At 40.3% G+C, this 24,336-nt stretch overlaps 1 protein-coding gene across 11 annotated transcripts in view; it reads left to right on the forward strand.

Moving 5' to 3' along the window:
• ANKRD6 (ankyrin repeat domain 6) overlaps positions 1 to 20,484 on the forward strand; it is a 113,331-nt gene extending 92,847 nt beyond the window's left edge. For 6 of the 11 annotated variants that reach the window (XM_060237120.1, XM_060237129.1, XM_060237162.1 and 3 more), the window contains 12 exons: positions 593 to 691; positions 3,883 to 3,981; positions 5,150 to 5,248; positions 7,981 to 8,079; positions 8,296 to 8,373; positions 8,779 to 8,883; positions 9,132 to 9,269; positions 9,703 to 9,879; positions 11,869 to 12,021; positions 13,144 to 13,257; positions 15,914 to 16,241; positions 19,571 to 20,484. In XM_060237120.1, coding sequence (XP_060093103.1) covers positions 593 to 691; positions 3,883 to 3,981; positions 5,150 to 5,248; positions 7,981 to 8,079; positions 8,296 to 8,373; positions 8,779 to 8,883; positions 9,132 to 9,269; positions 9,703 to 9,879; positions 11,869 to 12,021; positions 13,144 to 13,257; positions 15,914 to 16,241; positions 19,571 to 20,133 — 2,052 coding nt within the window. In that variant the 3' untranslated portion in view covers positions 20,134 to 20,484. The remainder of the gene's footprint in view (positions 1 to 592; positions 692 to 3,882; positions 3,982 to 5,149; positions 5,249 to 7,980; positions 8,080 to 8,295; positions 8,374 to 8,778; positions 8,884 to 9,131; positions 9,270 to 9,702; positions 9,880 to 11,868; positions 12,022 to 13,143; positions 13,258 to 15,913; positions 16,242 to 19,570) is intronic. The other 5 variants (XM_060237155.1, XM_060237147.1, XM_060237100.1 and 2 more) reach the window with 4 other exon arrangements.
• The last annotated feature ends 3,852 nt before the right edge of the window (positions 20,485 to 24,336 follow it).

The following is a 24,336-nucleotide window of genomic DNA, read 5'->3' on the forward strand; positions in this document are numbered from 1 at the left end:
AAAATCTTCAAAAAAATACAAAAGAGGTTTAAAAAAATACACAGGCTCCACCAGAAGGACAGATCTCTGTCATCTGGAATTCAGCTGTAATTCTGGGAGATCTCTAGGCTCCATCTGGTCATAGGGTGACCAGTTCCCAAGGTGGGAGTGGGAGATCCTCCAATTTCACAGACTCCTGACCACCACTGGCCAGCTGGTTGGTGAATGGCTGAGGACAGAAGGAGACAGGGGTTACGAGAAGGTAGGGAGAAAAAAAAACCCTTTTCTCTCAAATTTTTCCTTTTCCCTCCCCAGGCCTTTACATATCTAGTCAGCAGTTCTCTTGTTATTTGTGTAAATTATAGGAATGCCTATGGAGTAACTGCTTTTCTTGTTTCTCTTAAAACCCTAGACTTAAATGCTGACATAGTAAGCACAGCAGGGTTTTTATTTAATAGTTGAAGTGTAGAGTGTCTAATTCAGTCTAAGAGTATGCAGTATTGTTCTTTGTAGAAACTCAGTAACCGGCTGGATTTTTTAAAAATCTTAAAATATGACAAATAACTAATAGACACAGGACTCTAAATTGCTGCTTTTCTGTGTTGTTCTTCAGGATGGGAACACAGCTCTCCATGAAGCCTCTTGGCATGGATTCAGTCAGTCTGCCAAACTGCTTGTTAAAGCAGGAGCTAATGTTCTTGCCAGAAACAAGGTGAGATGTATGTAGAAAGGAAGCTTTCAAGTTCTGCTACATAAAAAAGAATAAATTTTAAAACCACAATCGCTTCTCATGAGTAGTTTCCGGCAGTGACATTTTTTGACAAGTGGCAGTGACATCCATGGCAGGACTTGAATTTTAATTACGTGTGCCTTGATTATTCTATCATGAGGAAATTTCCATATGGGAAATTTGTGTTTTGACAGCTGATTCAGAAAGCGCTCAGGAACACTGAATGCTTCATTAATTATGGTTTAAAAGCACTAGGAGTTCCTCTGGCATCCTTATTAGTATGGAAGGGATTCATTGCAACTGGTGTAGAAAAACCAATTAGGTTAACAAGAAAAATGGTAATAAAATCAATTTTATCAGAATAAAAAAAGCTAAATGAATAGAAAGACATTTGCTACTTCAACTAGGACAAATTATGTTAAAACCTTTTCAGTTTTTTAAAATTATATCTTTTGTATTATAATGTGAGGAAACTTCTAAAAAGAGAACTGGAAGAGAGGGAAAAAAGAAAAGGATTATTATGACTCGGATCCAGTGATCTATTTGTGAAAGAAGGGTGCATTTTTGCCACTCTCCCCTCCATCCATTGTTCCCTTCTGACCCCCAGAAAGATAATTTATGGAGTAATAGAGATCATGAGAAGGTGGAGAAATAGTTATGGGCAGGGGTCATTTCATAGAAGAAGTGGTGCCGGAGCTCATTTGCATAACTCATTTATGTATGCCACACACCCCTGACATCACCGGAAGGTGTACCAAATTATATGACTTTAGCATCTACCTTAAAATGCTTCTTGAATTATAGTAGTCATAATGAAACCTTACTCCTATCTTACTTTTAAAATTGCTTTCTATGTGGCCACAGTGGCATGATGAAGATTTCCATCTCTCTGCTTTATATGTTTTGGTTATTTTCCCATTTTTTGTGGGGGAAAATATTTAAAAGGCTATCAAATCTTAGAGTTCATCAAAATTTTCACAGGAGGTTTGAACAATAGAGCCCAGAAGCAAGGGTTTTCAAGGGGTTTTTTTGTGTGTGTGTGTGTGGGGTGGGAGTAAAAAAGAAAGATCACAATAAAATGTAGAGGTTCCGGAGCTTTGTTCCTGTGAGCTCCTGCCTTAAATGAGGCCTGGTTATGGGGACTGGGAGGGAGAGAAAAGAGGAAGATTAAATTACCTACTTCTTCCTTCTTCGTATGCAGAGGGAGGAGGTGGAGATTTTGTCTCCTTCCCTGTCTTTGCTATAGCCACCTGACCCACATTTTTTTTGTTCATGGGAGTCTGATATCCCAGGAATCATCTATCTAGGGTTACCAGATCTCCTTGTTGCTCCGGTGGGGGTATTTTGGAGGCATTCTAGGGGTGGGCTAGGGTTGCCAAGTTCTCCATGGCTGCGTGCAGGGGACTTTTTCATGTGCATGTGGCAGAATGACGTCACTCAGAAGTGGTATATCATGCTGGGCATGTTGTGCGGGGACACTCTAGGAATTTGTTGGGAATTCTATGGTTTCATATGGGGTACCATAGAGTTCTCCCCCCAAATTGCTAGAGTCCCTGTGCAAAACCAGAGTTTCCAGTGAATTCCTAGAGTGTTCCCGCACTACATGCCTAGTGTGATATGTCACTTACAGGTGCTGCACATGCCAAACGGCAACAGGACTCTTGGGGGGGGGGAATCCCTCCTTCCTGCTGGCAGAAACTTGGCACACCTAGAGTGGGTGGGACATCACATGACACACTAATGTCAGCTGGAAGTGGCATCATTGTGTTGGTGATGCCAGGGTGATGCTCTGGTTTTTGGGCAAAGGAAAGGAAAGGTCCCCTGTGCAAGCACCAGTCATTTCCGACTCTGGGGTGACATTACTTTCACAACGTTTTCACGGCAGTCTTTTTATGGGGTGGTTTGCCGTTGCCTTCCCCAGTCATGTGCAAGCTCTGGGTGCTCATTTTACCAATCTCGGAAGGATGGAAGGCTGAGTCAACCTCAAGCCAGCTACCTGAAAACCCAGCTTCCACCGGGGATTGAACTCAGGTCATGTTGGACTGGACTACTGCAGCTTTTAACACTCTGTGCCACAGGGCTCTTTTTTGGGCAAAACTCTATGGTAAATTCACCCTCGAACCAAAGAGTTTTCCACAAAAACCAGAGCAACCCCTCCCCCGCACAATGTCCCTGTTTAGGGGCAGGGTCAGCTGGCCAACTGGACCATGGTGGGGAGAAGCCCCCAAAACCAGGGGATCCCCTGCTCAGACTTGGGTACTGGCAACCCTACAATCTGTCTGGGGCCTGAAAAGGACTTTGTTGCCACACTTCCCTCTCCTACAACCTACTAGAACCTTCTGTAGACAGATTACTGGTTCCAAGCCGTTTTCTCTTTCAACAGAATTGTTAAGATCCTTCCTGATGAAAAGACATAATAAAAATACATTGGTTAAATTACCAAAGAATGAATTAGTAAAATGCAGACATATCAAACAAGTTTTTTTTTTTTAACTATGCCTATTGTTAAACTCTGCTCTTATTCTGTGTTGCATGCAGTTTTGCCTTTATTTTTTGTTTTTGGGTTTTGAATCAGATTTCCAATAGAATGGATTCTGGTAGGAGGGCCACCTGTCTCATTAGTTTATACATTTGGTCGTACTTTGTGAATTAGCATACAGCAACATTTGTACATTTGTTTAGTAGTTTAAGAGCCCTGTGGCACAGAGTGTTAAAGCCGGCTCGAGGTTGACTCAGCCTTCCATCCTTCCAAGGTCGGTAAAATGAGTACCCGGTTTGCTGGCGGGAAAGTGTAGAGGACTGGGGAAGGCAATGGCAAACCACCCTGTAAAAAGTCTGCCGTGAAAACATTGTGAAAGCAACATCACCCCAGAGTTGGAAACGACTGATGGTTGCACAGGGAACCTTTCCTTTCCTTAGAGGCTTTCAATAGAGCCTTGTGAATAGGATTGCATAAGCAATGGTGTGTGTATATAACCTGGCAGAAAGATTGGTCTTTCTCTGTTTCTTTTCAACCCATAATTTATTTTACATTTAGGATGCATTTTTTCATCGAGATTATAGGACGTATATAATGGGCAGAATCACAGAAGGAATTAATGCAGTTAGGATCCTTTATTCATTCTGTGTCCATCCTAAAGATTATATGTGTTTTTTACCATCTTTTTCCTAAGGCAGGCAATACGCCATTGCACTTGGCTTGCCAAAACAGTCATTCGCAAAGTGTTCGGGTTTTGCTGCTTGGAGGCTCTCGGGCAGATATTAAAAACAATGTGAGTGTTACAAAACTATGGCATCTAGACTGATGAAAATGATGTTAACACAAGTTAGAGTTTTCTGAATGGATAAAGCTAGCAGCAGTTACCAAAAGTAACCAAATTATTGAAGGTGAATCTGAAAGAAGTTTATCTTTGTTTCCTGAGTAGCAACTGTTATATCCATAGAAGATAAATTTCCTGAAAATTGTTAAGAATTATGTTGAATATGTAAATCTCTTTACCCCATTTTTATTAAATGTATCTGTTACTAAATCTGAATAATATAAAAAGTGTGTGTGTATGAAAGTATGTAGGTGTGTATAAAAGGTAGAAAGGCATAAGCATACTTTTGCTATGCTAGATTATGGCATGTGTTTTCATTTATTTAAATGTATTAGTTATTTTTGCAAAAGATCAACAATTGAACAAGATGGAATCATATTATACCAATTCATCATGCTAATTTTGAATTGTCTAAAAACTAGAAGCAAAGCAATGACAAAAAGAGTTATCTCAACTAATCCCTAAATTTGAGTGATTGGGGGCTTTGGCCAAGCTATGTCATAATCAGCAGCGTTATTTTGGGCCAACCATCTGGTTGCAGAAATAGCGTTAGTACCACACTGACTCATGAAATTAATGGACCAGTATCAAGAGACGCTGAATCAGATGGTTAAGTTCTTTTGCATTGCTTAGTCTCTTGAATAAGTTCAGGAACAAATAAATGAACTAACAAACATTTATGAAAAGAAATAATTAGGGCTTGTTGAAGGTTTAAAGTACACTGCATATGTAATGGAACCAGTGCCATTGTCGCAAAACTACATACTGTAAGTTGTCCTAGGGAACCAGAAAAGCTACTGCTAAGCAAAGGATTTCTGAATTGTAGCCTAAAATGTCTCATATGTCTAAGCAAAATACCATTGTAGAGCCACCATATCACAGCAACTAACCTCTAAAATCTATTGTGTTAAGGAAAAAAATCAGAGAGAGCTATGTAAATAAACTATTCATATTGATTGAGGAAGGGTGAGAAATCAGTAGTGACATTCTGTGGCATAAGTCAGAACAGTCCTATGCAGAGTTACTCCAGCATGAACCCATTGCCCTGTTATGATGACCACCATCTTAGTTGATGTAGCAACAACTTTTCTTATTGTAATTGCATTTCCCCCCCTTTTAGGCAGGAGATACCTGTTTGCATGTTGCAGCGCGTTACAATCACTTACCCATCATTAGGGTGCTCCTCAGTGCTTTCTGTTCGGTCCATGAAAAAAATCAGGTCAGTGCATGAACTTCATTATCCATTATGCCCCCCTTTCTATGAGGCTTTCTGATTTCTGTATTTAGAATGGAGGATGGGGCCACTGCATGCTTGTACACGCAGAAGGCTGATAACTGTATCAGTTTATTGGTGTATTACACTGTAGCTGTTGCTCTGGTGTTAACATGGCCTTACAGAAATGCTGTATTTTCAGTTTGTCATTATCAGAGTCCATCATCGCATTTTCATCCCTTACTTTTAGATTTTTTAGAACAGCTTTCAGTGTGCAATGTGAAAGGTGTTCGAGTGATAGTTGAAGTAGAATTAACAATAAATATGTTTTAATCATCCATCTTTATTCTAAAACCAAGTGCCAAATAATCAGGTATCTTCCCTGCTTTGCATACATAGGTAGTACGTATTCAAAGATGTGAAACCACTCAACTTGTGCAGAAATGGCTCAATGCCAAAACTTGTGGCTCCAGTAAATTAAGCTTTTTTTATGCTTCATATTGGTACGCTCATTCCAGTGTCACAAAGCAATGTTGTGCTGCTGTTGTAGGAGAGTTGTGACATTCTATAGTGCAGATAAGGTACAACGTGCAGTTTAGAATCTGAATTCCTTTCTTGATCTATCCTCGTTTAGATGGGTGCTTGTGTGTGAATCTGTCAACTTAGTACTTTCAGACTGTTTGCTTTTCCTTGCAGTAGTGGTCTGGAGAGGATATATGAAACAAACTTGATATGAGAGACACAATACTAAATTACTGGTTTTAAAGGTTAAACTCGGTAACGATAAACATTTGCACAGTAACACAATCAGCCTATCCTCCTGCTTTGATAAAATATTATATTTCACTGAATACCATGAGGAAGACTTGAGGAATGGCTGATATGTTCCATCAGGGTTTTAAAGATGTTCCAAGTAATCTGGTTTAGGCTGCTCTTGGTAATCCTTATCTTTTGAAGTAGCTCATTGGTTATGAACCCAATAGAAATAGATTGCTTGTATATAGCATTCCATCAAACATTGGGCGAGCTGGATTTTTGATGTTCCTACAAAAAAAGTAGCTGTTGCTTCCATTGAATCTATTCTGAATATTTTATTCCATCTGATTCGTACTGCGTAACAGTTAGGAAAGTCATATAGTCTTCCAGATATGATTTCTGTTGGTTATAATGCTGTTCTGGTAGCACAGACAATTATCTTGAATACATTTACTGTCAAATTTTCTTTTCAATTGGTGAAAGAAAGAAAAAAATATGAGCCACTGGATGTTCAAGCTCTTTTTATGTAAGATAGCTGAAGATTTAAGAATGGAGGTGTGTATCCCCATGAAATCTAGAGACAGCATCTGAATTTAGATGTAGGGTTGCCAAGTCCAATTCAAAAAATACCTGGGGACTTTGGGGGCGGAGCCAGGAACAAGGGTGTGACAAGCAGAATTGAACTCCAAGGGAGCTCTGGCCATCACATTTAAAGGGACAGCACACCTTTTTAAATTTCTTTCTTCCATAGGAAATAATGAAGGATAGGGGCACCATTTTTGGGGCTCATAGAATTGGACCCCGTGGCCCAATCGTTTTGAAACTTGGTGGGTATTTTGGGGAGAGGCACTAGATGCTATACGGAAAAGTTGGTGCCTCTACCTCAAAATATAGCCTCCCCAGAGCCCCCAATACCTGCGGATCAATTCCCCATTATTCCCTATGGGAATCATTCTCCATAGGGAATAATAGAGTGCCCAGTAGACATTTCTCTCCCCTCCACACTTTCTAAAGTGGGGGGAGGGCCTCCAAACCAGGGAATCCCCTGCCCCCTCCCTCTCTCTCACACACAAATACTTACTCGGTCTTGTTCCTGCAGAACTTTACTTGATCTGAAAACGAAAGCAAAACAAAGGGAGGGGCCGTTCTCCGTAGCCCTTCCTGTTTCCTGCTCAGCCTTAAAGGAACATATTTTAAAAACGGACCTGCAGGAGCTCTAAAACTACATGGTGACTGTGGGGGGGTGGGGCTTCCCCCGCCGGCCAGCTGGCTGGGGGCGGGGAGAAGCCTGTAAAAACGGGGGATCCCCTGCTGGGACCTGGGGATTGGGAAGCCTATTTAGATGTACATACTGATGTTCCTTCAATTGAAAGCAAATGACCACATTCAGATTTACATTTTGACACATATCCCATTTACACCAGCTGTTCCTGAATGCAATATCCTTGGGACTTTTTGTTAGAAAAGCAGAAAAAGCCACAGAAATAAACAGACAGGGTCCACACATGCATACTGATACTATAGCCACTGAAACTCAGTGGCCACTCAGTGGATACTATAGCCACTGAAGCCACAGACAGGTTAAAACGGATAAAAGGAAGTACTTCTTCACCCAAAGGGTGATTAACATGTGGAATTCACTGCCACAGGAGGTGGTGGCGGCCACAAGTATAGCCACCTTCAAGAGGGGTTTAGATAAAAATATGGAGCAGAGGTCCATCAGTGGCTATTAGCCACAGTGTATGTGTGTATATAACATTTTTTGCCACTGTGTGACACAGAGTGTTGGACTTGATGGGCCGTTGGCCTGATCCAACATGGCTTCTCTTATGTTCTTATGTAACTCAGTGGGGAGAACCTGTCTGCCTAATGTATCCCAAATATGGAAAAATTGACTTGTGCATCTACATTTTCCACTTGCAAGATTTTCTGCATGTGAAAGTCTTAAAGTGCAAGTTGCTTCTTTGTTTTGTGACTTACAGGCCGGTGATACAGCCCTTCATGTAGCTGCTGCACTAAATCATAAAAAAGTGGCCAAACTCTTGTTGGAAGCAGGAGCTGATGGGACAGTTGTTAACAACGTAAGCACTTAACCATTTTTTCCTCACAATTTCTATTTATTTTTACGTAAATTATAGTTGAAAAGTTTGAAATTACGCTTTGACTCCCCCCCACCCAAGCATCTAAGACATTGTACTTACAATATGTACATTAAAGCAAGGGTAGAAGTCTTAAATGCGCAGTAACATTTTAAATGTCTTTTGAAGAGAGTATCTTGTAGTCTTCCCTGTTAACAGGCTGGTCAGACCCCGCTAGAGGTTGCCAGAGAACACAACAACCCTGAGGTTGCCCTTCTGCTCACCAAGGCTCCACAGGTATGCCATGAATATGATTTGTTAGTGTTTGATTCAGAAGCTTTCAAAAACAGAAATACCCTATATTTAAGTTCCTAACACATAGATTATATTGATGATGTGGTATTGTCCTTTGTAGGCTTGTTGATAGCTCAGTTTAACATGCTTCCTTCTTTCTTCAAAGGCAGTTGCACTCTCATATGTATTAGAGTGAATATTTCTTTTTCAGAGGGGAATTTTTATTTATTTTTTTATTGAAGGAATCAGCCTGTATTCATCTAATGTCTTTCGCAGTTTTTATTGCAAGCTGGTTTTAGCACTTTGTTTTCTGTCTTAGATTTTTGCCTTCCCAGTAGGAGAACTTTCCTTTCTGTTACAGGACTGGGGTGACTAGATCATAATGGTGGAAATGTTGCCTTTATGCAGGTTTCACGCTTTAATCGTGGCAGAAGCTTGAGGAAGAAGAGGGAAAGACTCAAAGAAGAAAGGCGAGCTCAGTCAGTGCCAAGAGATGAAGTGGTTCAGAGCAAGGTATAGCCAAGTTTTGCCCAGCTTCACTTAGAAGACAAGGAATGTAGTGGCATTTGAGCAAAACCCTCTTGAAACTGTTTGAATTTGCTGTAGGAAATTCACATTTGAGTCACTGTACAGGAGATACCTGGATGAAAATATTAGAACTGGAGAATATTGTAGTTGGCCATGTTTTGAACATAAGTGATCTGAGAGCAGAGTTTTGAATCCATTTCATCTCTGGTCATGGGTGTTTTATATTGAAACAGGCCAGTGCCTCAGCTGCAGATGATACTCACAGCAGTTACCAGGTCCCTCAAGGGATATGTGACTTGAAAGATGAAGCCCAGCTGCCTTTGTCAGAGCTCAAAGGAACAAAGAATAAAAAGAAGAAACTGAGAGAAAAGGTAATAGTAGAGTGACACATTTTTAACAACAGCCAGTTCTTCCTCTCTTCATCCATCAAGGGTAGGTTTGTCACCTTTGCCTGCTGTTGTTAGCTCCAGTGAAAGACATGAAGTCCCAGTAAACATTCATGGGGAACAGTTCAAGAAAGACTAGGTCCAGGACTGGTTTTATATGCATCAAAGTTAGTATAAACAAGACTGGCTTACAAGACCAGTTGCTCTTATAAATGTCTTAGTTCAGGTTTCAGTCACAGCTTGCCACATTCTGGTTCAAATCGCCATTCAAATTATTTTTTGGGATGAGATGAGTTGCACAGTAGAAGTAAAAAGCCTACATTTTGACTTCATTTGATGCAAATATATCTAGTTATGAAGCATGTGTACTGTCCTCATAGACTTTAAAAATATAAGTAGATCTTCTTATGGACTACAGGTTTCAGCACACTCAGATCCCACATCACCAGCTGACCAGCAGATGCCTCCTGCCCCACAGCAGAACTTGCCCAAACGCAGAAGTAGACACCGTTGTGCATCACCCCCACCACCTCATGAATTCAGAGCCTACCAGTTATATACACTCTACCGTGGAAAGAATGGGAAGATCATGCAGGTAACTGACCAAGTTCCCATTGGACCTTGTCACGACTCGAGCCTCGGGTAGGAGACGGCTGCTGGCGTCCCGGCAGTCAGCCAGCACTCTTGCAGCCGGCTGAGGTTTTCAGGGAGCAGCACAGGCGTTATCTTAAACAGTCCAATTAGTCAAAACCATAAATCAGTCCGAGCCAAGGGATGAGACAGAGAGCATAAACACAGGAATGCCGAGGGTCGGGTAACCAGAGAGAGCAAAGCCGAATGAAGTCAAATTACCAAAGCAAGTCCACAGAGCAGAGTCACAGTCCAGAGTTCCAAGGTCCAAGGTTCAAGCCGGGTCAGAAATATGCGGGTTCTCACAGGAGTCAAGAGGGTGCAGAGCGTGGTCACGTCCCAGGAGGATCGTTCGTTGCCAGCACAGTTTGCCAAAGGGCCAGGATTGCAGATATACTGTGCTGGCTTGTTAACCCATTAGTATGCCAGGCTTAGATCTCTTCTCCCCCGCATGCGTGCTTCACTCCTTCTGTTTCTAATCTCCTGCCGTCTCCTTTCACGGAGCCGGCTAACAGGTGGTGGAGATTCAGGAGGGGATGAGCTGGGGCCCGGCGTGGCCTGATCAGTTCCTGGTGGCTCCTGCTGCCGGCTTGCCTCCTCAGGACTTACGTCCAAGGCTGTTAAAGGCGCCTGCTCTGAGCTAGCAGGTGCTGGGTCAGGGGCAGGCATGACAGACCTCATGGGTGGTTAATGACTCGATGCTTGCACAGGGGACTGTCTTTACTTTTTATAACTGTTTAACCATGATGGCACAAGTTTATATAATGAAGACCTGTCTTCCTCAAAATAATGAAGGACGAGTTATCCATCACTTCCTTGACTGCACTGAAGATCCTTTCCAGTCTTGAGGAAATAAGACTGGAAAGGATCTTCAGTGCAGTCAAGGAAGTGATGGATAACTTAACTTTCATTATTTTGAGGAAGACAGGCCTTCATTATATAAACTTGTGCCATCATGGTTAAACAGTTATCAAAGGTAAAGGTAGTCCCCTGTCCAAGCATGAATGATTAAAAATTAAAAATTGCTAGTACTAATAAAGATAGATTCCTATTAAAACAAAAAGTCTATGTAAACTAAAGATTGCAAATTGTAATTCTGATGTCCCTAAGTCTTCTACTCTACACAAACCCTTTTTATTGGATTTAATTTTATAAAAAATATACATTATTGCATTCATTATAATGGTCATTGTTATATTTATGTTATTATACAAATACCAGCATGTTCTGCTTTTCTTCATATTAGATAAAATTGTAATCTTATTTCTGAGGGGGGGGGCTTGTCTTGGATATTGTATCTTTTTATGTTTTGTCATTATGAAGAATACAGTTTCTTCAAGGAAATTTCTAGCATCTGCTTTGGAACATATTGATATATTTCTAATAGTAAGATATATTTTTGCAGGATAAAGAGAGTCTTTGTTCTAAAGAGCTTATGTTCCCAATGAGTGTTATGAGTAATACTAATACTTTTGTTTTGCATTTCTGTTTAAAAGAATGCTGAGCTAGAGAAGTTTTGATGGTACTGCTTTAATGAGATTTCACAGAGTACAGGTCATAACTGTGAATCCATTAACCTGCCATAAATGTGAAGTAGTCCTGCCTCTAGTTTAAACTCACAGCAGCAGAAATATTTTTGAAATATTGGCTACAGCCTTGACTCTTCAAAGCACTTAACATTTTTGTCACTCTAATTAAAAAGAAATGCAAAGTATGGGTTCTGAGCTCATAGGTTGACCTACTTATTTTCAGATTCTACTGGTGACTGATATATATATATATATGTTGTCATCATCTTGATTATTTTCTTCCTGTATTCCCAAGGGGTTATTGAATGAACAATAGACATTGTGCTATTGTTCCTTTTCTTGTACTCTTAGGCAGCTGAACTTGTGAAGATATATATTTTTCCAGCACAGAGGGGTAGGTGTCACAGTTGTTCATTTCTTCACAGGCCCCAATAAATGGATGCCGTTGTGAGCCACTGATAAATAAAGTAGAGAATCAACTTGCAGCAGCTATGGAAGAAATAAAAGCTGAATTTGTGACCGTGCAGGATAAAATGAATAGCAAACTAGGACAGATGGAAAACAAAACACAGCATCAGGTAAATCAGCATCTCAAAGATAAGGCATTTCTGTAAATGTCTGGAACATTCCACTTGCAGAGTGAGGGCTCATCTGCTTATAGTAACTGTGATATGGAAGCTGCTTGAAACATCTGCAGACATTCTAAGGGGTTGGGAAGGAGTGACATTGCAGTGACAAATTCTCTCTTATACCATGTTCATTTTGTCATACGTATGCAACCTAGAGATGTAGGCATGTAGGCCTTTGCTTGATCAGGAACCCGCCGTGTTCCAGGGCATTCACAAGTGGAAGGGGAAATCCTGCCACCATGATCCTGATGATTCCCCCATATGTTGTCTCTTTAGAATGTGTGAAAAGGGCTAAAGGCCCCATGTGGCTGTTCCATGGATTGCCTACAATGGCACCGTTGGGAGACTTTTTTGGGACAGATGGTTAGTAACTTGAAAACTCTTCATAGCATAGTGCTCCAATATGGAAGCCATTCCATGCCAGCCTCCCCCTGGTGACATAATATGTATCATGGGCCTCTTCTTACTTCTCTAGTTTACATCTTAAATCTGTTCAAGGTTCATTATTGCAGTGTAGGCCTTGGAAAGAAAATAATGCCTTTTAAAGCATAGTCTTCTTTGACCATGGAAGTAAATTGGTTTGTTCACTGTTTAACCCTCTAGCTACAGGGCTTTTTTTTTTTTTTAGCAGGCGAGTACAGGAATGCAGTTCTGGCTGGCTTGGCATCAGGGGATGTGGCCTGATATGCAAATGTGTTGCTACTGGGCTTTTTCTACCAAAAAGCCCTGTGTGAAACAATGGTGATATCAGGGGGTTTGGCCTAGTAGGCAAATGGGTTCCTGCTGGGCTTTTGTACAAAAAAAAAAAGCCCTGACTAGCTATATGCCAGCTGGGAAATGGAATGATTGCAGTACATGAAATTTTTAGAAAGATTCCAACCGCCCCCCCCCCATCACAATTGTGTTGTTTAATGAATATCCTGATAGACTGATTCCTGATTAGATCTAGTTTTATCATTAGTAAAGTAAGTTGAAATAAAAGAGCTGGCAACTGGGAATTTTGCTAAGTAAAGAAATGTGATGAGTCAGTTTAAGCATTTGTGTCACTTTTGCTGAACTGTTCTATTACAGCTCCGTGTTTTAGACAAACTGATGGCTGAGAGATTGTCAGCAGAAAGGACAGAGTGCCTTCATCACCTTCAGCAGCATGCTGAGTTGGAAAGAAGTGAAGGGGAGAAGCGGCAGGTAGGTTAACAAATAAATATTTAGTGTAGTGACTTTAGTGAGGGGTATCTACAGTACCCTAAAGATTCACCCGTTCATTGTAAAATACGTTTGTGAGATAGAGCCCAGTTTGTCAGATGTATGAAGTCTTGACCTCATATATACATGCAGGCTGTGGGGCTAAAAGGTGATGAGATGCAAGATGTTACTTTGTGATATTTCTGTGCAAAAATTGGATCTGTACAAGGTATGCACAAGCTAAGCACAATGACCATTAATGGCAGAAGTAACTGGTAGTGATATACTTTTTGCTGTGGTAATTTCAAGTTCATTTCCATCAGACATTGCCCATAACAGAAAGAAGAAAGTGGAAACACAGATACATCAACAAAATAAGAGGGGAATGGTCTCGTTTTCATGCTAACATAATAAAATTGATAATATTGAGTTTAACAAATGCAACACAGGATTTTCACAATTCTATTTATTCTGTTTTTTTTCTTCTTTATGCCTATTAGCCAATGATGACTGTAGAAATAATGGAGCAGTCTAGTGGAATTTCACTTCTCTGGTGAAGTTTAGCAGAGGGAAATGATGATGTATAATAACAAAATTCTATAAAATCTACAGTTTATCATAAATCTAGATCCTAAAAAACTTCCCAACATAGCTTTTTTGTGGTTCAGTTAGAGTCCAGTGCTCAACAAAACCAATTTCTACAATTAGTTTGGCACATGTTTTCCTGATTTTTTTAGTTCATAGAGTTGTGTGGCCCAAAGACCTTTTCCAAGAGTGATTTCTGCACTACTGTGCATGGACAAAGGCAGAAATATCCAGAAGGTTTCTAAAGAAAGAAGAGCCAATGATTTCTAATGAAAATACGCTGCCCGCCTAATACATTAGTTCAGAATGTACTTGCTGAACAGAACTGATTTTTCTTCCAGACTGCTTTATTTTGATGTTATAGAAGATAAGAGAACCATCTTCTTGAGCCAAAATTGGGGGCATTATTCAGTTTTTCTTCACATTGGAAGAATACTTTTAAAATTGTGACCTAATGTTTTTAGTTAGAAGGGATTTCTAGTTACAGTAAAAAAAAATTGCCTTTGTTTACTACTTTGATTGTCTGACTTTGGTTGCCACTGCTCATCCAGTCATAGCAGTGGCTACTATCACACAGTGTTTGCATAGATTAATCCAATGTCTTCCTTTGGACAGCTATGGAAATGAGAGAAATCTGCTGAAGAGCAGATCCAAGATAACCTGGAATGAGCTGATCATTATTCAAGTATCAGTTACTCATGTGTAGATATATCTGTTTTGGGCATCCCTTTTTCTTGCCTAAGAAGATTTCTTTGCATTATTTGTTTATTGCTTAAAAAAAGCAGAGCCCTTAAAAAGAAAGCCACAAAGTAATTCAAAGAATTCCAGACTGTTCAAATGAATTGCATCTCCTTCCTCTGAACCTTGGTGATCTGGTGCTGCTGGCATAATACTGGTCTTAGTGCATACATAATAGATAATAAAGAATCCACTTTACTTAAAAGCTGTCTCATTTGATTGATTTGCATTAAGAAGTTTATCAACTTCTTGGTCATTACCAACAGGTAATCCAAAGGGAGCCAGTTTGGTGTAGTGATTAAGTGCGTGGACTCTTATCTGAGAGAACCGGGTTCTGCTGGAGTGACATGGGGTCAGTCATAACTCTGTGAGACCTGTTCTGGAAGGAAAGGTTCTGTCAGATTTTTCAGTTCCACCTACCTCACAGGGTGTCTGTTGTGGAGATGGGAAGGGAAAGGAGACTGTAAGCTGCTCTGAGACTCCAAGTGATTCTTCAAATCATTGTTTCTTCCCAGTATCACCAAAAGTCTGGTTCATTGCAACTGGTGCTCTCTCTCCAAACTGCTGTCCAACATACTTTGCTGTTTGTAAGGGAAATAACTCTCTCAGCATCATAATTCTTTATTTAAGCCTTTCAGATCCAAAAGCCAGTTCCATTCTGAGTAGCCATCAGGTGAATTTGAAGATAACCCATTTTCTGTCACAGGGTAGTGGGTAGGTTCTAAAACATCAGTTTCTTTCAATCTTGAGGGAGATGTATATCAGGACATTTCACAAATGCTCTCTGGTAAGAACTTGTGGTTTGAGACCTAAAAATCAAAACTCTTTGTATTAATGAACAGGTGTTCAGAATGAAAACAAAGTCCCAGTTAAGCTGGGAGCAGAAAATTTTCATGGACAGAATAGAGCAGTAATACAACTGTAGTGCCACACATCTCTTTGTTTGGTCCAGTAAGCACTATCTTAAAGGAATTTCAAGTCTTGCTGCAGCAGCACTTACAGTCTGATTGCTGAATCGGCTGTGGCTCAGGAACATGGTAACAAATTACAGTGTTTCTACAGTGTTTCAGGCTAATAGTTGGCATAAATGTTTGGGTTGATTGTGCAAAGGTGCCATTACCGTAGTGGCCTTTTATATTATAAGCAAAATATGCATTAAATTAAGGTAGTAATTCTGAGCAACTGTACTAGGAAGTAAGTCCTATTGAACTTGGTGAGTTTTACTTCCAAATAAATAACTTTAGATGGGGCTGGAAAAACACCTCCCTTGAGCAGTGGGAAATTCAGGAAGACGGCAGTTGCTATACCTTGACATCAATGTGGATTTTTCTTGCAGGTTTCATTGGTGGGGGATTTGAAAGCATGGTGCATGTTAAAAATTCAGAATCTGGAACTGAAGCTTTCTGGAGATTCTAGATCTTCAAGACCAAAATCAATGCAGTCCACATGTGAATCTCTCACTGAAACCCTGGATACGGAAAATCTTCATAGTACAAAGGACTGTAAAACGAGCCAGACTCCACTGCAGTCAGACGATTCACACCAGCATTCTTGCATTGCTCTTCAGAATAGTCTTTCAGAAGATACAAGTAGGAGTCAAGTGCAGACGACAGAACAAAGCTTTGGGAAGCAATATTTTGTCGTTCAACAAGCCAGCACATCAGGTATTTCCTTGTGAGCAATTTTCCAGAGTGTTTGGTGTGCTAGTTGATTGTAGCAAAAATAATACAGGTCCTCTTACACTTGAGAGGCACAGATATTGCTGTTTCCATTATCTTTTGGCATAATCCTTTAGGCCTTCCTTTACTGAAACTAAGCCTACCCCCCACAAATGGAGTGATGTTGAATTTTAAATGTCCCTAAGATTTACAACAAAATGTATGTGTCAGCTCTGGGACTATCCTCAATTAAGGAGACTGGCAACTTATTCAGAAAGATGGATGGATGGATGGATGGATGGATGGATGGATGGATGGATGGATGGATGGATGGCAGGCATCTGAGTTAGTGTCAGAACTGGATCACCTGTGCGGTGACCAGTCTTATATACCTTATCTAGGGCCATTAAGAAGCCCACCTAAACTACAGTGCAAAAGCCCGTGTAAATAATATGAAATGTTTCCCATCAGAGTGTTTCACATAGCAGACAATGAGTAGCTGTGCTGTCTTTGCAGACAGATAACATGACCTTGGCGTACCAGCCTGCAAGGCAGAAATTTTTACTTCTGTGAATTACAAAGTGAAAGTATAGCAAAAGCAAGCAAGCATATTCCTTTCCCTCCTCCTAACATACATGAAACACATATGCTAAAATGGCAAGGGATCTGACACAGCAACAAATTCCACCTGAAGAATTTCCATTTGATAGTAAGTAATATCCCCGTCTCACTCTGCCATCATTTGTTCTTCCACACAGAATGTAATTATTTCAGATTAGTACTTCAGTAACTGGCAGAGGAAGATCTTGATGCACATTGTCTTCAATTATCTACTCTGTAATGTGGCACTGAAAAAAAAGAATTATTAGGGAAACCTCCAGTTCAAATTTCATTTCAGTTCTGAAAACACAGATTGGCTTTAGATAAACCCTTATACAGCATCGTTTTTCTGCCCACCCTCAGAAATAATATGGGAAAAATTCTTGTTTGCTTTATTTGCTTATTGTAATTTCGATGTGCATTCAGACTTCATGAACAAGCTGAAATTTATCCATGATGAGAATGGTTGTAGGGCTCATTCAGTCCCTTCTGACTCCTATTAATCACAGAGCACAGGCCTCTGGGCTCTGGAAATTCTTAATCTAGTTTCAGATTGCTTTGATGTCTGTGTGAGTTTGTTTCTTGCCTAAAAACCAGAATTCTTTATCATTATTAAACCATGGTTTAGTAAGATTGAAACAAACTTCAGTTTAAAATATTTAAAATATTAAAATAAAATATTGGACTTAAGATATCTGGCAAAGCAACAAGTTGCAAAGACACTAAAACATAGTAGTTAAAAGTTGGAGTCCAGTGGCACCTTTAAGGCTAACAAAGTTAAATTCCATGTATAAGCATTCGTGTGCATGTGCTCAGAAGCTTATACCCAGAATTGAACTTTGTTCGTTTTAAAGGTGCCACTGGACTCAACTTTGTCTTATCTCTTCTGACGAACACAGCTACCCACCTGAACATAGTAGTTCATCAACTAGGGTAGCCAACAGGACATCAACATGGGGTAAACTAGCTTTCTGCTAACTTCCAAGTGTGTCTAAGTGTCTAAGCATGGACTAAAATTAAGTCTCCCCCCCAAAAAAATGTTCAAAAATATTTATTTAGTAATCACCAGGGCTTTTCCCCCCTGTCAGAGCCCACAGGAGTGGAGCTCTATCTGGGCTGACCAGGGCTCTGGCTGGCCCAACCTGCCATGTGGCAGCCACATACTCCCAGGCCAGGTGGTCTAATATGCAAATAAGCTCCTGCTGAGCTTTTCTACAAAAAAAGCACTGCTAATCATTCTTTTTGAACTGTCATTTCCTAAGTGTCCCTGCCCCTTAGATCTCTACTTCTGTTGGAGCATGCAGCTGTGAATAAATTGTGATAGTGCTTTCATCATAGTAACTTTCCCTGAGGACAGAAAGATCAGGATATTTTAGTTTGTATGTTTAATGTAACAAGTAAGCCAAATGTAATATCAAAAGTACTATAAAAGGCTGAATGTGAAATTTCAATTTGCAGTTAAAAATATGAGGTAAAATTCCCAATGTGGATTGAGAATCTTTCTGGAGGGGAGGGGATTTTTTAAATGATCAGACAAAACTTCTCCTTCAGTCACAGCTCCTTTGCTTCACCAGGATGAGAAGTTATGTGGAAAAAGAAATCACAAGGAAGAATTTTAAAGTGCAGTGGTGATTTTATATCATATTTTTAACTGTCAAAGGGAATTTTAATATTAAATCTTCAATGGCACCCTTTGGCTTTGACTTTTACTTCTTCCCTGGTGTTGTGTGTATCCTGATCCCTTGTTTAGGGCCAGGGCTGGCCCTGAAACTAGGCAAGCTAGGCAATTGCCTAGGGTGCCAGCCTTCTGGGGTGCCAAATTTGGTGCTGCCCATGTGACCTGGTGACATTATCAGTGCAGGGAGGGAGGCACCAGAAGTTAGCCTTACTTAGGGTGCCAGATAGTCTAGAGCCAGCCCTGCTTAGGGCATTGCATATAAAATGTTCCTACTTAACTTCTCCCTCACCAAATCAGTACTTCAGTTGCCACAAAAAATTTAAAAGAAACTATCATTCAAATTGTCAGGGATTTACTAAAATGATCCTGCTCTTCTAGATATTCTTCAATGCCTTTGGAGCAGGAGATAGCTTTGTGGAGTAACCAGTGCTTCCCAGTACCAGCTGTGCACTAATGTCCTTGAAATTAATAGAATTTTGGAAGGATTATTAGGTACTTATTATAGCCATCTGCCCACTGGATATTCATTTTAACATAGTTAAAGGAAAATGATCTGAATGGGAAACTTAAAAGCAACTAGGATTGTTAAAGTGATTGTTAACTGTGATTAGTGTTTTTTGGTGACGGAGCTTGTATCGTGCAGGTTGTATTAGGGCAGTCCAAATTAGCCCATTCTAGGAAACTTGACTCTTTCTTTCTGGGTAAGGCTAGCTGTGTTGGCCTTATACCCTGATCTCAGCCTGCCATTTGAGAATGCCCGTGTTAGTGTAGATGGGACATTCTGGGCTCGCTCTCACATGTTTTATTTTGGTTTTGAATGATTTGATAATGGAGAGCTGAATTATCAATTTTGTTCCATTATAAAGTACTGCATCTGAGGTGACAAAAGCTCTGGTTCTGATTAGATGCAGGTCTTCACTTGATAGTGCAGTCATTTATGGATCAATTTGCGTCTGTAAAGAAGCCCCTTGTCCTTCCTTAATGAAGGTATCTGCTTTTTCATAGGGTTGTACCTTAACACAATACTAATTGAACTCCCTGTCCCCCTTTTTTAAAGGAACAGAGCACCAGGTAGTGACTGCTGGCCCTACTCCTTCTGCAGCATCTCCTCAAGTTGTGAGGCCTAAGGACAAAGGAGGTTACAGCAGACTGCAACAGGAATTGCCATTGTCTGAGTACTCAGGTTCCAAATTAAGGCATGTTAAAGTTCAAACTGTTTCACAGGCCTCTGCTGAATGTATAAAGCTGGAGTCACAGAGTAGCTACTGTGTGGACAGAGGAACTCAAACAAAGAAATCAGGCAGAAGTGGTCAGTTGAAGCACAGGCCCCACCAACATGTGGCAGCTCACCCTGTGCAGCACCAGCAGCCGCTTGCTATACCTGAAGGAAACCAGCCCAGCCCTCAGCTTGGAAGCACTTCTCAGGCACTGGAAATCACACAGTATTTCTTTGAGGCTGTTTCGTGTCAGATGGAGAAGTGGTATGAAAGGAAGATTGAGGAAGCTCGGAAACAAGCTGACGAGAAAGCCCAGGAAGATAAAGCAGCCCTTAAAGAACACATTAAAAGTTTGGAAGAGGAACTTCATAAGTTAAGGACTAAGGCGCAAAAAGAAAATTAGTCTGTGACCATGAAAGACACATTATATTTTTACAAACAGCAATTAAGCTAATTTTGGAAAGGGACAAGCTGTACCACACTTGTTGGATTCATACCTGTTCAGGTGGTCTGTTCATCCAGTAACTGAAGAGTTATTGCAAAGGAATCTGTATCTCCTTCCTCAGCGTAGCACTTCTGTTGTGGGGATACTTCATTTTTTTCCTAGCTGGAAAAAAAAATCATCCCCAAATACTATACCAGTAGTGATAATCATCCTGTAGAGAATGTAGTTGTATCACCCATCAGTGCCAATGTGGTGATCACTGTAGTGATGAATGACACCAGCCCCTCTTTTTCCCCTCCCCAATTTGTGAAATTGTTTTATACATTAAAAATAGCATTCTCTTGCTATTCCGTTTAAACTATGTATTCTTTTTTTAAAAAAACCAAGGCTACCTCTTATTCCTGTATAGCTGTAAACTGCCATTTTATGAATCCCATGATGTCTTCTATGGGCCACATGTGTGTGTGTATTAAAACTTCCTTTCGTGCACATATCCCTAGCCTGTTGGTTGGGTGATTACATTCATATGAAACTAGACCTAACTATAAATTCCTGAAAACCATGTCCTAAAATAATGATGGTAATTTGATGGTAAAATAATGATGGTAATGTGAGGCTGGATCTGACCTCTGAAGCACTCTTATCGGATCCCTGACATCCCTTTCAAATGTTAATCAAAATATGGAAACCAATTTGCAATAATTTCATGAAACTATCTTTTCATGTTATAAGATAGAGTCATTCCATACATATGTCTTTCTTTGGAATTTGGCTTACCGTATGTTAACATGCATATTTGTACGTCTGAGCGCACATGCTGAATAATTGTGAAGCACGTCTTGTTAGGCTATAGAATCATAGAATTGGAAGGGACCTCTAGGGTCATCTAGTCCAACCCCCTGCACAATGCAGAAAACTCACGAACACCTCCCCCTAAATTCACAGGATCTTCATTGCTGTCAGATGGCCATCTAGCTTCTGTTTAAAAACCTCCAAGGAAGGAGAGCCCACCACCTCCCGAGGAAGCCTGTTCCACTGAGCAATCACTCTTAACCGTCAGGAAGTTCTTCCTGATGTTGAGTTGGAAACTATTTTGATTTAATTTCAACCCACTGGTTCTGGTCCTACCTTCCGGGGCCACAGAAAACAATTCCACACCATCCTCTATATGATAGCCTTTCAAGTACTTGAAGATGGTGATCATATCACCTCTCAGCTGCCTCCTCTCCAGGCTAAATATGCCCAGCTCCTTCAACCTTTCCTCATAGGACTTGGTCTCCAGACCCCTCACCATCTTCATCACCCTCCTCTGGACCCGTTCCGGCTTGTCTATATCCTTCTTAAACTGTGGTGCCCAAAACTGAACACAATACTCCAGGTGAGGTCTTACCAGAGCAGAGTAAAGTGATACTATCACATCACGTGATCTGGACACTATACTTCTGTTGATATAGCCCAAAATTGCATTTGCCTTTTTAGCCACCACATCACACTGTTGACTCATGTTCAGCATATGATCTACTAAGACCCCTAGATCCTTTTTGCACATACTACTGCTAAGACAAGTCTCCCCCATCCTATATCCATGCATTGGATTTTTCCTACCTAAATGCAGAACTTTACATTTATCCCTCTTAAAATTCATTTTATTTATTTTAGCCGTTTTCTAGCCTGTCAAGTTCATCCTGTATCCTGTTTCTGTCTTCTTCTGTGTTTGCAACCCCTCCCTATACCTATTACTAAAAGGTCAGTTAGTGTGGCAGAATATACTTTCAGCATGTAGACCATTTTTGATCAATAAAATGATTATGGAGAATAGAGAAGATAGGCATATCTTCCTGCAAGCCGTCTTCACTGCGTTTGTAATCGTATGACTCATCTTTTAGCATACTCAGGCTTAAAACCTGCATTTTCCCATGTAGTCTGTCTTAATGGACTGAAGAAGGCCAGCTTTAAAAATGTACTGCCATTTAACCTTACCTTTGTTTTTGTTTGTTATTTGTGAAAAAAGCTACTAAATTTTTCTAAATTTTTGAAAGTGTAATTGAATGCAGCAGCATGTAGTATCCCACAAACATTCTGTAAAAATCTGGCGGCTTCAGCTTCAAGTAATATATAATGTTCTTTAGGCAAACACCATCATTGTTTTCCATCAAAGTTAAAATTCCCCAGTCAGCTGAAGTGCCTGTATAAGCATATTAATGTTTATCATTTGCTAGATTTGGAACAGACAGCATAAATTAGATACACGAGTGAGGATGTGGTCTGTTTACACTAAGTTGCTTGACTGAGAAGCCCACATAAATGCACATTCACATCCATGTTAAGAAGAAATTGGATTTATACCCCGCCCTTCACTCGGAGTCTCAGTGTGGCTTAGTCTCCTTTCCATTTTTCTCCCCACAATAGACACCCTGTGAGGTAGGTGCAGTTGAGAGAGCTCTCCCATAACTGCTCTGAGAGAACTTGTGACAGACTCAAGATCACATCTGCAGGTGCATGTGGAAGACCTGGGAATCAAACTTGGCTCTCCCAGATTAGTCTATGCTCCTAACCACTACACAAAACTGAGTTTCTAAATATTCCTAGCTAAATTGGGCCCAAGCTCAGAAGTGGAACCCCAAGAATATATCTTCCACCTCACCCAATGGTATATAAACAACTTGAATCAAACCCGTGAAAAAGAGATATAATTGTATTAGTATACATTAAAGGTCTTTATGAACAGAGTCCCATGTTTTATAATCCAAATAGTCTAAAAAATTTATTCTTCTAGAAACTGGTCTTTAGTTTCCATTGTTTATAAACACTCTGTATACATTTAATTTCAGTTTCAGAAATGTTACAATGCTGCATGTACCAAAGCAATAGCTTTGTTTTGTTGAGGAACCAACAAAAAAATTCTTAGATTTTAGTAACATGTATTTTGTATGTGCTAATAGTAATTGTTTTAATTTTACTTTTTCACCTTTTGTATACAAAAATGTGCTGCAGAATTAGACACCCTCCCAAAGCAATCAAAGCTATTGGTATAGCAATGCTTGTGCTATGGTGTTCTTTACAAATGACAGGGACGTCAGCTGCAACAATGCCCCATCCTATTGTGGGGATCCTCACACAACAGCATGTGCACAGCCCACTGTTATGCACTACAATCTGTCATCAGGCATACAGAACTTGTGTCAAAACCAATGCTATATAATTAGTCCCCATGACCTTCTGGGATGTATGCACACATTTTGCTGTGGGATGGAGGAAATCTGTAAATGCTGAAGGCATATGGATCACCTTCCTTAGTTGCAATGAATGAAGAAGCTCCAGTAGGCAACTTTCTTTGAGCAAGTAACAATGCTCTCAAGGCCAGTACTTTGCCAACCCATACTGTTTGTCTCCTCGTGACACACAAGTAAGGGCAACCTGAACCATTTTTTTGTGCTGCTTTGTAGGGGTAGTGAAACACTTGTAATATCATGCTTGGCAGGAGCTTGGTTTCACTTGGTTGATAGCAATATCACTTTAATTACTAGGGAAAACTTTAGTGTGGGAGGGGCAGAATCCAACTAGTCCCCTCATAGTAGTCTCTGTTGCATTCTAGGAAAATATGATAATCTGAATAATTGTTGGAGGTAAGGATCATCTCAGATTAGCTAGTTCTTCAAATTAATTTTTTTTCTGATTATTTTGAACATTTTCAACAGGAAACGTAAGGAAAATGGTAGGTGAAAATGTCTTAAGTCCCCCTTCCTCACACTAAGTTCCCCATTGTAACTGAGCCGATGGCTGAAGAAATAAAAATGCTGGGAGTTCAGTTTATGGAACTCTCAAGTGTTACATCTGGTCTGACCCTTAGAAAAATGTGTGCCAGCAGCTAAAGTCAGTTATTTCCTCCTGCCCCATGCTGAACAGATGATTAGCTAGGCAAGCACAAGTAGCTGGACTTTCATTTCCTCCCTAACAGGTGATCATCAATAGCCCCAGGTTTCCACAAACACAAGTTGGAACTCTGAACAACCTTTATTGCTCCCTGTAAAAGAGATCTGCTGAGAGGTGTTTCTAATTGTGATGTCCCCCACTAAATTGTGATAGAACTGCTTAAGAAGCTAAATTAAGATGCAAATAAAGAGCCTGTTTTCAATGAGCATTCTAGCTATGAATAGGCTG

This window comes from Heteronotia binoei, chromosome 1 (assembly GCF_032191835.1).
Source record: "Heteronotia binoei isolate CCM8104 ecotype False Entrance Well chromosome 1, APGP_CSIRO_Hbin_v1, whole genome shotgun sequence".
Lineage (NCBI taxonomy): Eukaryota > Metazoa > Chordata > Lepidosauria > Squamata > Gekkonidae > Heteronotia > Heteronotia binoei.